The 15,087-nt window shown below is 37.7% G+C and overlaps 1 protein-coding gene across 3 annotated transcripts; it reads left to right on the top strand.

The window, feature by feature from the left end:
- The first annotated feature begins 5,587 nt into the window (after window positions 1–5,587).
- ip6k2a (inositol hexakisphosphate kinase 2a) lies at window positions 5,588–14,695 on the top strand. Of its 3 annotated transcripts, none has more exons than XM_073952585.1 (5): window positions 5,588–8,062; window positions 8,196–8,409; window positions 11,032–11,204; window positions 13,091–13,266; window positions 13,354–14,695. In XM_073952585.1, exons 2-5 carry the CDS (start codon window positions 8,342–8,344, stop codon window positions 13,969–13,971), a joined length of 1,035 nt encoding a protein of 344 aa, XP_073808686.1. In that variant the 5' UTR covers window positions 5,588–8,062; window positions 8,196–8,341; the 3' UTR covers window positions 13,972–14,695. The 3 variants fall into 3 exon arrangements, 2 of the variants coding, with proteins under 2 accessions (XP_073808686.1, NP_958878.1); NM_201470.1 differs by having other exon boundaries at window positions 5,610–6,189; window positions 13,354–14,526; XR_012407182.1 differs by lacking the exons at window positions 13,091–13,266; window positions 13,354–14,695 and adding an exon at window positions 12,787–12,952 and having other exon boundaries at window positions 5,588–6,189; window positions 11,032–12,494.
- Window positions 14,696–15,087: the final 392 nt, after the last annotated feature.

The raw sequence follows: 15,087 nt of genomic DNA, 5'->3' as shown, positions 1-15,087 counted from the left end.
AGTGGGCAAGGGGAGATAGATATTCAAAAATAGATACTAGATCAAGATCCCATAAGGCAAAAGAATAAATAAAGTGTCAAAAATATGAACCATCAAATACGGAACTTTTTTTCTTTTCTTTTTTTTTTTTTTTACAAATATGCTTTACAGTGTACAATACAAAAGATAATATTTATGTCAGAAGTAGATTTTAAGAGTCAACAATCATCGTTATTTTTTTATGGGATTAGTCTCTTACAAGTGAGTGAAGTTAATTGAAAGAAAATCTCCTCTATATTATTTTTGTTAAAAGATACAAGCTGCGTCCCAAATGGCATACTTATGCACTATTCTACGCCATTTTGTAGTATGAATAGTGTAAGTAGTGTTCACACTGAAAACTCTTAAAATAATAAGTGCACTTTAATTACCCGGATGATGCACTCATTCAGCCGCTAAAATGAAGTGTGTAATGATGGACACTTCACGCACTCAACGACCGCAGGTTTGCTTACGTAGCGGAAGGGGCGGAGCTATCGGACGCACATGTTGGATAACTTTATTTATTTTGGATGGTGAAAGCAAAATTCTCCTACGAGAGTGATTATAGTGCCTCCTGATGGTGAATGCAGCAACACTCACGGCAGGTATTATTTGATAATTCGGTTGTTTATTTCACTGATTTGGCAACCGTCAAACGTCATCAGGGAAACGGTTTCAATTTCCGCTTAGTAAAAAAAAACATTAGTGTGCCATTTGGGACAACACTACATACATATACTACCCTGTTGAGTGTGTAAGTGCATAAGTACATAGTGCATGAGTGCATAGTGTATAGTGTGCCATTTGGGACGCAGCTATAGTTCAGCAAAAAAATAATAATAAAATCTGCCATCATTTAATCACCCTCCATTTGTTTCAAACATATTGTTGTTTTTTCCTGTTCCAATGCCTGCATCCCTGTTATTCCATTAGGAAATATTAGTGCTAATATATTAAGGCTCAGTTTTGATGTGCTTCACTCCAATCAAACATTAATCTTTGGCTAAACCCCAAATTAGTCATCAGTGTTCAGGATGCTTGCAAGTACACATTGTCCTGGATTGGTGATGCCAGCTTCAATCCCAGTGTTTTTAACTCATGATAGCCACGCTGAGAGATTAGGATGACCCTAATCACATTACTGTCTCACATTCTCACCGGTCCCCATTCATGAAGCCTAGACTTGGCCTTGGCTTTGACCTCAGTACTTATTGGGTTACAGATCAGACCGTGCTCCTGCAGACTTCTTTTGGGCTGGATCACAATGTACCAAGTCTGCGAGTGAATTAAGAAGAGTACAGTTATGCCTTAGCATTGGCAAAGGTCCTCTTGATAGAAATCTGACAAAAGCACCTAAGCTTATATATTGCCATCTTGTAGTGCAAATGGTAGACATAAGGCACTAGCAGTGACAAGGTTTTGGGTTCAATCCATAGTGTTAAAAAACTCCCTAAATTAGCAGTTTTCCAAATTTTGTGATTCAGGTTTTTAGGTTTTTTGCTTTTGAATTGCATTATGGAATCTTGATCTTTCTTTTTAACCTTGAAAAGATCAAAAAAGTGACTTTTTATAACATTTTAAATAGTTAAGTGATATATTGTCTAGGTTGGTGTATATTACAGTACAAAAACCTTGTAATAAACTGCATGTATATTTTCAGTTATTTTACAGACTTATTTCTGTACAATTTTTTTCATTCTATAATTTCAAACTACTACAATGTCAATAAAAGTAATTTTGTCAAATTGTAGAGTTTAATTTTTAACATTAAATGTTGACAGAGCATAGATAAAAGTGCCATAATGCAATTCACAACTGTAAATAAACACTTTTGAGAATCACAAAATATGCAAACTGTTAATTAACTTAAAAATAAATAAAATGACATAACTGTTAAAAAAAGGTTTACCTTCACTGCAATGTAAGTTGCTTTGAAATAAATGGTCTGCCAAATGCGTAAACGTAAATATCAGCAGAATCGAGTGTGCTGGATGCTTCATATCTAAAAATCAACATAGAGCAATTGGCGAAACTTTCTGTTCCATCTCAGATCATTTCAAGTTTGGTGTTTCACTTCGTCAGCAGTTCAGACTGTCTTCTATGCTTACTTTAACAGAGAATGTGTTGTTAAAGACATACTGATCTGTACAGATCTTAATAGCAGTAAATCTGTTTAGTTCAGTGATGAATTACTTGCAATTTAGCAGATGCTGTTATATGCTGTGTAAAAATATCAAGGACGGTCCTGCACATGAAGCCATTTGAGGCTACGTAGCCTATTTAAAGGCACAATGGTTCTCTCAGGGACTCTCAGGTTCACAGGTCTCAGAGAGGTGTCAGGCTTTTGTGTCACTGGTCAAAACCTTTGACCACTGGAATACCACCCCTCAATTTGCATTTGTTCCATTAATGAATAAATGAATCGTGTGCTCTTTTGACACTGCTGTGCCTGCACTCTGGTAATGATGTTTTAATATTTCAAGCTTTGTATCACAGAAATTGCAGCTAATGCAAAATATATAACATAGATAGATAACAGAGAATAACAACTCAAATGTCTGCCTTTTTTTTCTTATTTCAAGATATTGTGACCGATTACAAAATACATGTAACACTCAGTTCTAATATATATATATATATATATATATAAATATTATTATAAAAAATGAACACGTAAATGTGTTGTTAGATTATTTAAATATTCACATTAAATCTTAAGAAAATTTGGAAATGATTACATAACATGAACAAAATGTAATATGCATTTTGCAGGTTTTAAACGTATCGGTTACATAACAATGTTAGTAACTTGCATGATTAATTGTCTTATAATCTATCATTTTTAAGACAGAAAAATGGACTGAAAATCATTTTGAACAACTTTAAAATTGAAAAGCTGTGTTATGAAAATAGAAAGCTAAACTGCAAATATTTTAAAGTAGGGGTAATTAAAATTAAATAAAACCATAATTACAAGTTATTTTTATGGAGCTTTTGTCTTTTCAGCTTGACAGCCTATAGGCTATTTCTATTTAATGCAAATGCAAAATGTACATGCAAAATATTTCATTAAAAGGAAAACCTATTCCCTCCACCTACTCCCAATGTTATTTTTAGAAAATGGTCAAGCTAATGGATTGTCTATAAGTAATATTCAATGAGAAATAATCAGCTTCAGAAAGGGGGGGGGGGGGTCCTTAACTTTTAGTGGTAATTCATGTTTTTCATTCTTCTCTCATGCTTTTTCCATGCCCCATTTTTCCACTCGTGAGTTCCAGCAGGCAGGATTAAAGAGAGATTAAAGTCAAAACCTCTGCCTGTGGTCCATTGCTACTGCAAATCTCCTACTGTTGATGATATCCATCCCTCATCAAACCACATATATTTCTTTTGTGAGGAAAACATATGGTCAGGTGGCCCATTTACTAATCACCAGCTTTTTATTTTTTGCACTGATATCATTTCATGATTATGGTCTAAAAATAAAATGAAAACACTTCCATCATAATTATATGAAAAATAAACATATGTCCACAGACACCCTATTAGATTATTTTTCTGAATAACTGGCACAAAGATCCACAAAGGTAATCCCCTGTTCTTGAAGTCCATTGTATCATGCGTCACCTGTTTTTCATCTCATCTGAGTGCACTATATTTGTCTAGCAAAGATAAAACTAGCAAAGATAAAATCAGACTATTCCTACAATAGCAATTCACGTGCATGTTCTTTACTTTTAAAGTGCAAGCCACAGTTGGCTTCTAGACTGTAGGAGACTAAATGTGTTATGTTGCCTATAAATATTAAGCTTTTATTTACTCCACAGATAAATGTCTTAAAAAAGAATATGCATCATCATACAAATTTGACTTGCCATGTCACCACCACTGAACAAATCAAATACTATCGGTATACCCAACTTTGTTTAAAAATAAATTATTTAACTCTTAAAAATAAAGTGTCCAAATAGAGTTTTTCTAGTTATTGCAAAGAATAATAATTTTAAGGTCACCAAAGCCTTTTCAATCATTCATTCTTACATTGTATCATTTTCTTGTCGGCTTAGTCTCTTTTTTAATCCAAGGTCGTCAAAGCGAAATGAACCGCCAACTTATCCAGCACGTTTTTATGCAGCGGATGCCCTTCCAGCCACAACCCATCTCTGGGAAACATCCACACACACTCATTCACAACAGTTCTTAAAAAAACATGTTTTATTAGCATGAGGAACACTTTAATTTAGTTTGGTGTAATGTAAAGTTTAGGTTCTTCTTTAATTATGTTAAACATTGCCACAAAATGCAATACTTTCACATACGCATTTGTACACAGCACCTTATAACCTGTATTTCCATAACAAATCTCCATACAATTCATCATCCACAGTTATTTTGTCTAATTGCATCTCTGTCTAATGTTTGTCATATTTTCTCATTTAATTTTGTGCTGTCACTTGTCACTTTATGTACACTGGAAACTTCTGTATAAACAAATTCCTTGTGTATCTAAAGCACACTTGGCAATAAAGCAGATTCTGATTCTGAAAATGCAAACTATATGATTGCACAGCTTATTGTTTAAAGTGGGATATGTATCTAACACCTAAATGTTTTTCCCCTTGTTTATTTTGCATTTGATTTGCATTAACAATCTGTCTTCTTAACCTTCAAAAGTTCAAAAAGTGTTTTTATTACATTTTAAAACTTTAAACTGATATATTGTCTGAGTTGGTGTTGTATATTACAGTACAAAAATCTTGTAATAAACCGCTTGTACATTTTCTTTTATATTGGCTTATTTATATCCTATTTCTTATGTTGTATAATTATATAATTATATAAATATTTCGTATACGTTATGTTATTTCAAACTGCTAAAATGTCAAGAAAAGTTACTTTGTTAAACTGTAAAGTTGAATTTTTCAAACTCAAGAGTCGACAGAGCAGTGATCAAGGTCCCATAATGCAATTCACAACCATAAATAAATGGAAAACACTTGTGAACGACAAAATACTCAAACTGTTAACTAGCAGATATTTTTTATGCCACAAACACCTTGGTTGAAATATCTCTAATCTGAGGCTACAAAAGCCATACAACATTTAGTTATGAACATTTTGTTTGTAAGGTGAAAAACACTGAAAAATTGTCTGTATTGGTTTTGATGGCTCCATGGAAATTTTCCACGCCATGTCAGTGTTTTCTGCTAGTTAGGTCATTTTCATTTCAGCCTTTTCGTTTCCTTCCCCCATTTTCTGCATGTTCATGTCATGACCCTTGTCTTGCGAGTGCCTAAAATGTGCACTTTAAAAACACTTAACCATCCATGTCACACACGTAGAAAAACAGCTGAGTTGTCCAGCTTCACCCCTCCTCCTCCCCAGACTGTTTTCCATCCACTTCCTCCCCTCCCCCACCCTTCCTCACTCTTTTTGTTCGCATTCTGGCCTGTATGGTGGTTGCCACCCAACACCATTTCCAGCGCTCTGATTGGCCGATTTGACATTAGAGGAGGGGCCATCGATGCGGCGCTGACATTTTCTCAGTTCGGCGAGAGATTACGGTGTCAGTAGAAGAGCCTGTGCGAAAGAACCAGAAGCTCAGGCATTTAAACGGCTCATTCTCGAATTAATCCCTGACATTTCGCCCTTAAAATAAACCTAGAGCACTTCAAGATACGAATTTTGTAATTCGTGTCATAAAAAAAGACCTGAATCGAAACAAAGAGCTGTTATTTTTTTCTGTCGTGTCGTGGTCTTCCTTCTTCCTCTTTCTTTTGTTTATGTCCTGCAGTGTTCTAACGCACGGCGGAGGTAACGCGAGCAAACGATAGCTTTAAACGGGATAAGATAATAAGACCGAAGGAAATATAGAGAGGCCAGCTCGTCCTTCTCATCCGTTTACGCATCTGTGGTGTCCAACTGGACCAGGAGTGAGAGTCTAATGCCCCCGGAGGATGAGCCCAGCCATCGAAGGGATGCAGACAGAGCCGCAGGGGTTTTTGGGCAAAGGGGTGCTCCTTGAGCCCTTTGTGCACCAGGTGGGGGGACACTCGTGTGTGCTCCGCTTCGGGGAGCAGACGATATGCAAGCCCCTCATCCCCCGGGAGCACCAGTTTTATAAGAGCCTCCCCGCGGCTATGCGGAAGTTCACCCCGCAATACAGAGGTAAGTAGAATACTGTGGCGTATATAAATGTATATTCTTGCCTATTAGAGCTGTTCCCTTCTCTTTCACGACTGTCATTCGCGTGCAATGTGATATGTCTCGGTGTGTATGATGTTCAAACCATCACGTTGAATGAGAGCCAGCAGTGCTGCCGTGTTGTTCCTTTTAAATGCTGATTTCTCGTGGGGGCGCTGTTAGTGTGCAAATGTTAAAGAGACAACACAAACAAAAATGAAGATTTGATATTATTTTCTTCCTGTCATTTAGTCCCCAAACCCAAATGACTTTCTTTGTTTTGTGGAACAGAAAAATAGATGTGCTCTTAATGAAACTGAACAATTTGTGTTCTAAAGAAGTAAGAAAGTCATATTTGAATTTATTTAAATATGTTGGTGTACTTATCTGCTTGTGAAGGTCCCCAAAAGGTAAGTTACAGCAGCTGCTGGCAAGGCTACATATTGTGTCAGGGTTTCGTTTGAAGATGAAAAATCTGGAAATAAGCTTGAAAATAAGCGACAATGGCAAATGTTTTTGATTGAACTTGCTTTCGAGACATCATGGACTGTCACTGGCACGTTTGGGATTTCAAGATTTGCTGTCATTCATGGGGATCCATCTTGAAAGACAAGTTCGACTGGCTCTGATTTTCGCTTGTCCACCTGTTTTCCCCCGGTTTTTTAAAAAACCCCACTATATACACTGCCATGGATGCACACTGCAGTGTTCAAACCCTTTTGTTGCCATGCTATCCAGTGCATAAGTGTGCAGGACTTCTGTATTTTATTGGGTGAGCTTGGGGGATGGGTATGATGTCAAAACAGAAGCTTGGGCATAATCTCTGTGGTTGTTTATGGTGTCTTGAAATGTATTTCTCTTTTCAGTTCTGTAAATTACTATTAGAGATGTATCATATTGAGTGAATTGGCCACTTGTCAGAACTATTTTGAACTGGAGATTTAAGTGAGACTGGCCATCTTTTTTTTTGCATTAAGCAGTTCTCTTCCCTTTCATACAGCACATTTTCTTTACTAAAATGTTTTTAAAATGTCTTATTCTCTGTATTTTGAATTTTCAGTCATGCAAAAAAGATCTATAATTTGTGAATGAAACTTCTATGTAGTTCTGCCAAATCGGTTGTATTTCTTGCATATTCTTTGATTAAAATACTTTGATAAGGGCAGACTTATAGGTTTATAATTCTAAAATACTTCGATCTTTATTGTAATTATTGCTATTCCCTTTCATATGAATCTGAATATGCAAGTTTTAGTATTTTTATTGAGAATATGTGTTTTGTATACACCTTTTAAGACATTTTAGGCTATTTGGGGCAGGAGGTTCATGGTGCATTCTTGTAATTGTCTACATTTTTCTGCAGGGAGTTAAAAAGTTCCCCATGTTTTGGTGCATTGTTTTATCTGATGCTTCTGGCATTTCCATTTTTAAATTGGAGTGATGAAGTGATATGATTTTAAATTTGACAATAAATGGTGTTGGTTTAATGATATCTTTAGCCTCTTGTCTTTGTTTTTGGCTGGATTTGATTCTTGTGTGTTGTTGACTGACTGAAGGAAAACATTTCATGTGATTTGCTGTGACAGATTGAGAACTGATGAAGTCACAGCTCCTGTACATTGGCTGCTCTTGTTGTTGTTGTTTCCTAGAATTTCCTCTCTCTTCCCAACCATCAGCTCCCTTTGCTGTCCCTCTCTCTCTCTCTCTCTCTTTCTCTCTCTGTCTTCCAAGTATTTCTGTCTTGTTTGTTTGTTATGGATTGTGTGATTCCTATCAGGTTAGGAGCAGCCCGTGCTGTCGGCTCAGTAGCTTTTGTTAAAGACTGGCGAGCTTTTAAGCGCAAAAAAAAGAGAAGTGGGTAAGAGATGTTAAAGATTTCCAAGACAGTTTACTTTAAGCTCGAAACTCAGACTGCTTCCTGTTTGCTCATGTGAAGTTACTTTGATTTCACCTCTGATCTAATTTTTTTGGTCTCTCTTCTGTCTCTGCAGGTGTGGTGTCAGTGAGTTTCGAGGAGGATGAAGAAGGGAATCTGTGTCTTATAGCATACCCTCTGCACAATGAGCTTGGGGACTTGGAGAACGTGGACCCCTCGGCTGATCTGGAACCCAATAACAAAATAACATGGGTCTCCAAGATGCTGCTGGACAATGACAGCTACAGCAAAGAGAGGTCCAGACATGCTCGAAAGGATAAGGACAAGAGGTAAGAGAGATATTATATTGAGCAGTTGGCCTGTTGTTATGTATAATAGATCTTTTTATTCCTAGCATTTTAGATTTGTAAATGTTTTGTGATGTTGGTCTGTTAAATGCTGCCATCCAAACCCTGTCGCACAACAAGCAAGCAGAATAATGGGCTGTTCGCATATTGTGTCTTTTGCACATGCAAGTTTGTTATTTCCAATGGAGGCATGCAAATATGGAGAACTAGGCGCTCCTAGTTAAAAACATCTCAACTTTTCAGAATGCCGCAAGCACAACATGAGTTATGTGACTAGAACTAACCATTCAGGTTCATACCTTGAATGGAATAAACACATTTCAGTAAAAACGGTAGAGTAATTACCTCAGACAAACACTGAGCACTTAAACACTGCAGTTCTTTCCATATTCGCCATACATAAAACTTGTATCAGAGCTGCAGCAATAGTTTGTCATCCTCTGGAAAAATGGTAGATGGTTGCCTAGCAATGACAGATGCCAAGTGAGTGCAAAGTGCATTAAAAATTGTCAAGGAATCAATTTGCCTGGCGTTTTAGACGCAATATGCGAACATCCTCCAAGACCCCCAAAAGGGTTAGTCTTAGTCCATTTCTAAACAAATTCTGGTGTGGTTTAACAGAAATATGAGTTCAGCATGGGACATATACATCTAAAAAACCGAAAACCATACACAATTTCACATGTGACAGACAAGGGACAGAATGCTCTGAAGAGTTACCGATTCCTCATCACAAAGCATCTTTTAGGGTGTTCGCAGGATCTTAAAAAGTATTAAAATTTAATAAATCAATTATGAAAAAATTAAGGCCCTTATAAGTTCTTAAAAAGTCTTAATTGCTTAAATTTTAAGCATTGTCTAAAGTGTTTGACTCCAAAAAGCATAAATATATTTATTTTCCTCTTAATATTAACAACGGCACTCTTGATCCATGCCATTGGTTCGGGCCGGGCACGTCCAGCCAAGCTCCTCCGTCCAGGTGATGCCACATAATTTGCAACAAACGCTAGAAGGTGATGTGACGCTCATTACATGTAGCAAAATTGTAGAATGAAACAGACGGCAAGATGGGAAAATGTAAGTTTGCGTATTCCTGGTTGGAGAAAGACTAATTTAAACAATAATTTATTAATTAAATAATTTATTAATTCAAGCTTTGTTTCTTCCGAGCTTATCTGAGTTCTGTTGCATTGTTGTGCTCAAGTGATTTATTTAACCACAACTGTTTATTAAGTTAAAGGTTTGATGCTGATTAGAACTTGAAGTGGTGATGAGGTCTTAAAATATTCTAAGAAGATCTTTAAAAAGTCTAAATAAGGTATTGAGATTACCTTTAGGATTCCTGCATATACCCTGTTATTACACAGCAAAGTGGCACAGAAAGCAAACGTGAAGCGGCATAAATTTGTATTTGCTCTATGTGTTTAATGCTGCTTAGCACCATTACACTAAATTCCAGTCAGACACAGATCCGATTTAGGGTCTTTTTTAAATCGGTTGTGTAAAATGTATTTCTAAAGTCAGAAAGAATGTTGCACAAAATTTTTTTAAGCCAATTTGTGTTGGTGTATGTGATGAAATGGTTTCATTCCCACCATCAATTTTAAACTCTTCATAGGTTTAGTATGTTTTGTCACAAAGTACACGTTATTTTTTCATTTCTTTTGGTTACAACTTCAAAATTAAGATGACTGCTAAGTAAATCAGAAATAAATGTCTTTTTTTTTTCTGGACAGAACCAAACTCCAAGTCTGAACGCACCCTTAAATAAACAATATTTTTAATCAATTATTAAACAATATCAACTTACTAATACCTTTTTGTTATGAATTCAGCTATGAGCCCCTAAAATAAAACTTTGTCTGCCAAAGCTTTGGAAAAAGTACTTGTCATTTAGCAGATGCTGCAGGGAACAATGGATTACTAATAAATCATGTACTGTTCCCTCTGAATTGAACCATCAGCTATTCACTTAGCTTTATCGCCAAGGCCACACTGCCCCACATCTCTCGGATAATACTGGGCTGTGTTCTCCTGTTATAATAGCGCTGCTCAGTACTTGTCTGACTCAATGAGAATGTGACCGATGGTAGTGTTCTTGTCGTCATGAGGAGCTGCTGAGCGCACTCACACCCAGAACACCCAGCTGGGTAGAGCAGATGCACTCTCAGCTCCTGGCAGCCGGACTGGTGCAAATGTGTGTTTTGAGCCAATGTTATGTAAGCAGCGTAGCTTTGTGACTTACGGGTGACCTCAGGAACTGACTGGGGAAGGGGTAAAAGGGCAGAAAAGAAGCATTTGTTCTTTGTGAAGAGTTTAGGATTTTAGGAATCGTGTGTAATGGGCTACTGTACAACAAGGAATGCATTCACCAACCAATATTTGCAGTGTATGAACACATTCAAGCATATTTCTGTTGATTTCAGATGACTAAAACATTTTGAAGTCTTTTAGCTTGTTGCATTAACCTTGTTTGGGTGGTTGCAGTGCTAGGGTGTTAGTTCAGATCCCCTAAAAGCCTGCTGAGTTCATCAAGTAGTCTGATCCAGCTAGTAGCCCTAATCTGTCTGTCTGGCTGACCCACCTCTGTCTTCACCCTGCCAGTGTGAAACGCGAGGAGGAGCTGGAATGGCTCAAGCAGGCCGAGGTTTTCTACTACAGCCTGGAGAGGAGCAATGCTGCCGGCCCTCAGCTAAAGCACAACCCCTGGAGCCTTAAGTGCCACCAACAGCACCTGCAGAGGATGAAGGAGAACGCAAAGCACCGCAATCAATACAGTATCCTTCAATCCTGCATGTTGCCTGACATGGATAATGTTACAAATGAAAGAGAATTGTCAAATAATCAGAGAAGGATATTTTTAGTACAAAATATTTAAGCATTAATTAACATTATTAATAAAAACCATCATAGTTACATGATAATAATAACAGTAATAAGTAATAATAAATATGCTAATTAAGATTTTTGAAAGATCATGTGATACTGCAAACTGCCTGCTGAAATTGAGCTTTACCATCACAGAAATAAAAAACATTTTGATCTATATTATTCAAAATAATACGGTTATCACAGCATTACTGTAATTGCTATCAAGTAAATCATTTTGTGTATTGTATTTTTTAATATTTGGTTGTAGTTGTAGTATAAAAAGTTATTTATAAAGTGTGTGTGTGTGTGTGTGTGTGTGTTAAAAAAATACATAATGCAATACATGCTAGTAATTAATTATCATTGACAAAAGTGCCTTAATCAGTTGCATTTTACATAAATGCCTGTTGTGCCTAACAGTTACTTAAAGTCATTGTGTGTGTCTGTGTGTAAATAAATGACTAATTATTTTAGATATTCAAAGTGCAGCACGACTACCTCAGCACATAACAAAACTTCTTTCATATGTAAATTTACAATGACAACAAAAATTGTAACTGCACTCTAGCGCTGTGCGATTTGGGGAAGATAATATTTCATGTTTTTATTTCATTGTTTTGACAGATATTTCGATTCCGATTTGATTTGTGATTTAATTTTGTAGTAAAGATTAAGATTGAATAATCTGTAAGTCTTTGCAACAATTCTGCGACAGCTCTTAAAAATGACCTGTTTTTGTTCGGTGTCTGTGACTTTGAAACCAAAATATTCCCATATTACCAATGCTGTTTTTCTTTGGCATTAATTTGTCTATTAATGGTTTTGAAGCAGTAGACACCATAATCCCGCTTGTCCGCGCTTTCCTGTTTATTTTTCTTTTGTTATTTTTATTGTGGGCGTTCTGCATAGTTTGCTTGCACAATTCTGATTGTGCTCACTCAATTGGCTAGTAAGACTGTCACACACAGACGGCAGTTACACATTTGCTCTGGGCGAGGGAAATTAATAAATGCGTACATATTTCATATTGCAGCATCTTGTGATTAACTAATCGCAGCTTTTCAAATTGCGATTCGATTTCAATGAATCGCATAGCCCTAGTGCACTCAAACTAGGCTATCTGAACTGTGCCTGGGGGGCGTTTCCCAAATCTTTGACAAGTGTGAGTGCTCCAAATAGGACCCAGGCGTGGTTCAGTTGGACGACCCTGGCCTGGTTGGAGAAGGTAAGCCAAAGCGCAGTTAAGGCTTTGGCACGGTATGCTTGTAGTGTGAGTGCAAATTTTTTTGAGCCTGAAACTGAAGAGGCAACATCACTATTAAGGAACTATTTCATGTCGATTTATTAATCATTCTTCATTCTTTAATGAATGCAAACGGTCATAGTTTATTAAAGACGCAAAACCCAGACCACCTAAAACAATACAAAACAATATAACTAGCTGGAGAAATTTGCATAAAGTGATCTGATTGGCTGACGTGTCCATAGGCGCTTGTAAAGTTGAGAAATTCTCAACTTTTGCAGCGAGCAACGCTGCTGAAGCAGTGCCGGCTTACCCACAATTCAGTTTGGCAAGGCTTGACGTCACTCATTCAAAGTGAATGAAAAGTGTTGTTGCTGACCTGAATGTGGCGTAAGTTCATTCCAAATTAAGGTATATTCATCATGATACAAAAACTAAGATTTTACTATTAAATACTATTAATTATTCATATTAATATTAAATATTTTAATATATAAGTTATAATATTGAGAAGTCTGTATATCCCTTAACCCACAACCCTTTTATCAGAATTCATCCTGCTGGAAAACCTGACATGGAGCTACGCAGTTCCTTGTGTGCTTGATCTGAAGATGGGCACGAGGCAGCATGGCGATGACGCCTCTGAAGAGAAGAAGGCCATGCAGATCCGCAAGTGTCAGCAGAGCACATCTGCCAGCATTGGAGTCCGCCTCTGTGGCATGCAGGTTAGCGCGGCTCTCGAACACTAATCCACAAGGCAAATATTAGAAAGTCATTGTATTATTCACTCACTCCTCTTTGCTTTCCTCCAGGTCTATCATCCTGCCACAGGTCAGCTAATGTTCATGAACAAGTACCACGGCCGTAAGCTGACCCTGTCTGGCTTCAAAGAGGCCATCTTTCAGTTTTTCCACGACGGGAGACGCCTACGACGTGAACTCTTATCTCCAGTTCTGCGAAGGCTGCGAGACATGCAGGCTGCGCTGGAGGCCTGCGAAAGCTACCGTTTTTACTCTAGCTCACTCTTGATAATCTACGACGGAGACCCGCCACGAACACGCCATTCTGCTGAGGATGGGCTTTCGGAAGAGGAGGAGGAAGAAGATGATGACGATGATGAAGAGGAAGAGGAGGAGGAGGAAGAAGAGGGAGCTGCATTTGGTTTTCCTCATGGTGCAGGTGCAGCCAGTAGCAGCAGTGGCGCTTGCGGTGGTGGAAGCAGCACCAGTAGCTCTTCGGTGGTGCGACGGATGGCCAGGTCAGACAGCGGGCCGGCCGTAGACGTACGCATGATTGACTTTGCCCACACCACATGTAGGCACTACGGGGAGGACAGTGTAGTCCACGAGGGCCAGGATAGCGGTTACATCTTCGGACTGGAAAACCTCATCACCATAATTTCCCAACTTGAGGACCACAGCACAGACTAAACCACCGCTTCGTTCAAACCAGCATGGCATTCAAATGGGGAAATGCTTTGTTCTCTTTCTCTTCCTTGTTTATTCAATCCATTATGACGTCCGGCTCAGTAAAATCTCAGAGCTCCACCTGTTCAGTTGTGTTTGGTGTCTGTTTTTGTGTGCGTAGCGGATTAAAAAAGGGTCGAGAGACTAACATTGAGATCGACAACTTCCTCAGTGTTTAATAGCTTCACTCACTTCCCTTATGTACTGTTACAACATTGACGCCATTGCCCTTTTTGTTCTATTTATTGAAGGTTAATGGTTATTTACTGATTACAAAAAGGACCTGATTTTGTTCCAGTGCTCACTCTGTGAGAAGGTTCCGGAACTTATTAGCTTCCGAGCGCTCCTTGTTGGATGAAGGAACGGTAGGTTGTGAAATGGAAGACTGTTAAGTGTTACTCTACAGCACTGTCCCCTTGCACCTTTACCCATCGTGAAGAGACAACTATATTCAGATTGTTAGTTGACATAAAGAGACTATAGTAAAGCTTTATTTATTTGTCATATTTCCTAAATAAACTAAAAAGAAAAAACATTGAAAAGGCGAATGGAGATTCAAAACTACATTCCATGTTATTAATGTTACAATAATGATATTAATGAATATTATTATTTGACATGTTCAGATACCTCTATCTGTTGTACACGGTATGTTGGAGGAATAATAAAACATGTTTGTGTTAAAAGCTGCACTTGTACTTTGGTTTTTGTTTTGCATGATGTGTTGAAGAATTAGGATTTTTAGTTGCTTTAAATAAGTAGAAGAGCCTCATCCTTCTTTCCTATAGTAATATGTGGACTGCATTGGCTAGAGTGGAAATAACATCGCTCTTCATTAGCATGAGTTTTCAGCTTGCTAATGTCCTGCTCTCTGTGAAACATTTAACACAAGGTGCCTTAACCAAGTGGCCTGACCTCTTCCTCTTTACAGACCGTTTGAGAATTCAGATGTCTCAATTACAAATAGACCTATATCGCTGTCACACAATGACGCACGTTTGCATTGCATAGCAGGCACGTGCACACATAGGGCTCAACCTGTGCAGTGCACATGCCCTTTTTAGTCTTGGATGTAAAGTG

The sequence above is a fragment of the Danio rerio genome, chromosome 6, assembly GCF_049306965.1.
Source record: "Danio rerio strain Tuebingen ecotype United States chromosome 6, GRCz12tu, whole genome shotgun sequence".
Lineage (NCBI taxonomy): Eukaryota > Metazoa > Chordata > Actinopteri > Cypriniformes > Danionidae > Danio > Danio rerio.
Note: the sequence above shows the minus strand (reverse complement) of the source record. Positions and strands in the feature narration are given on the sequence as shown.

What these genes read in the sequence shown, in the direction of transcription:
- ip6k2a (NM_201470.1), top strand. Translation starts at nt 5,979, where the DNA reads ATGAGCCCAGCCATCGAAGGGATGCAGACAGAGCCGCAGGGGTTTTTG. An exon ending in CGAAAGGATAAGGACAAGAG is followed by an intron (nt 8,410 to 11,031) that starts GTAAGAGAGATA and finishes TCACCCTGCCAG; the next exon opens with TGTGAAACGCGAGGAGGAGC. An exon ending in AAAGCACCGCAATCAATACA is followed by an intron (nt 11,205 to 13,090) that starts GTATCCTTCAAT and finishes CCCTTTTATCAG; the next exon opens with AATTCATCCTGCTGGAAAAC.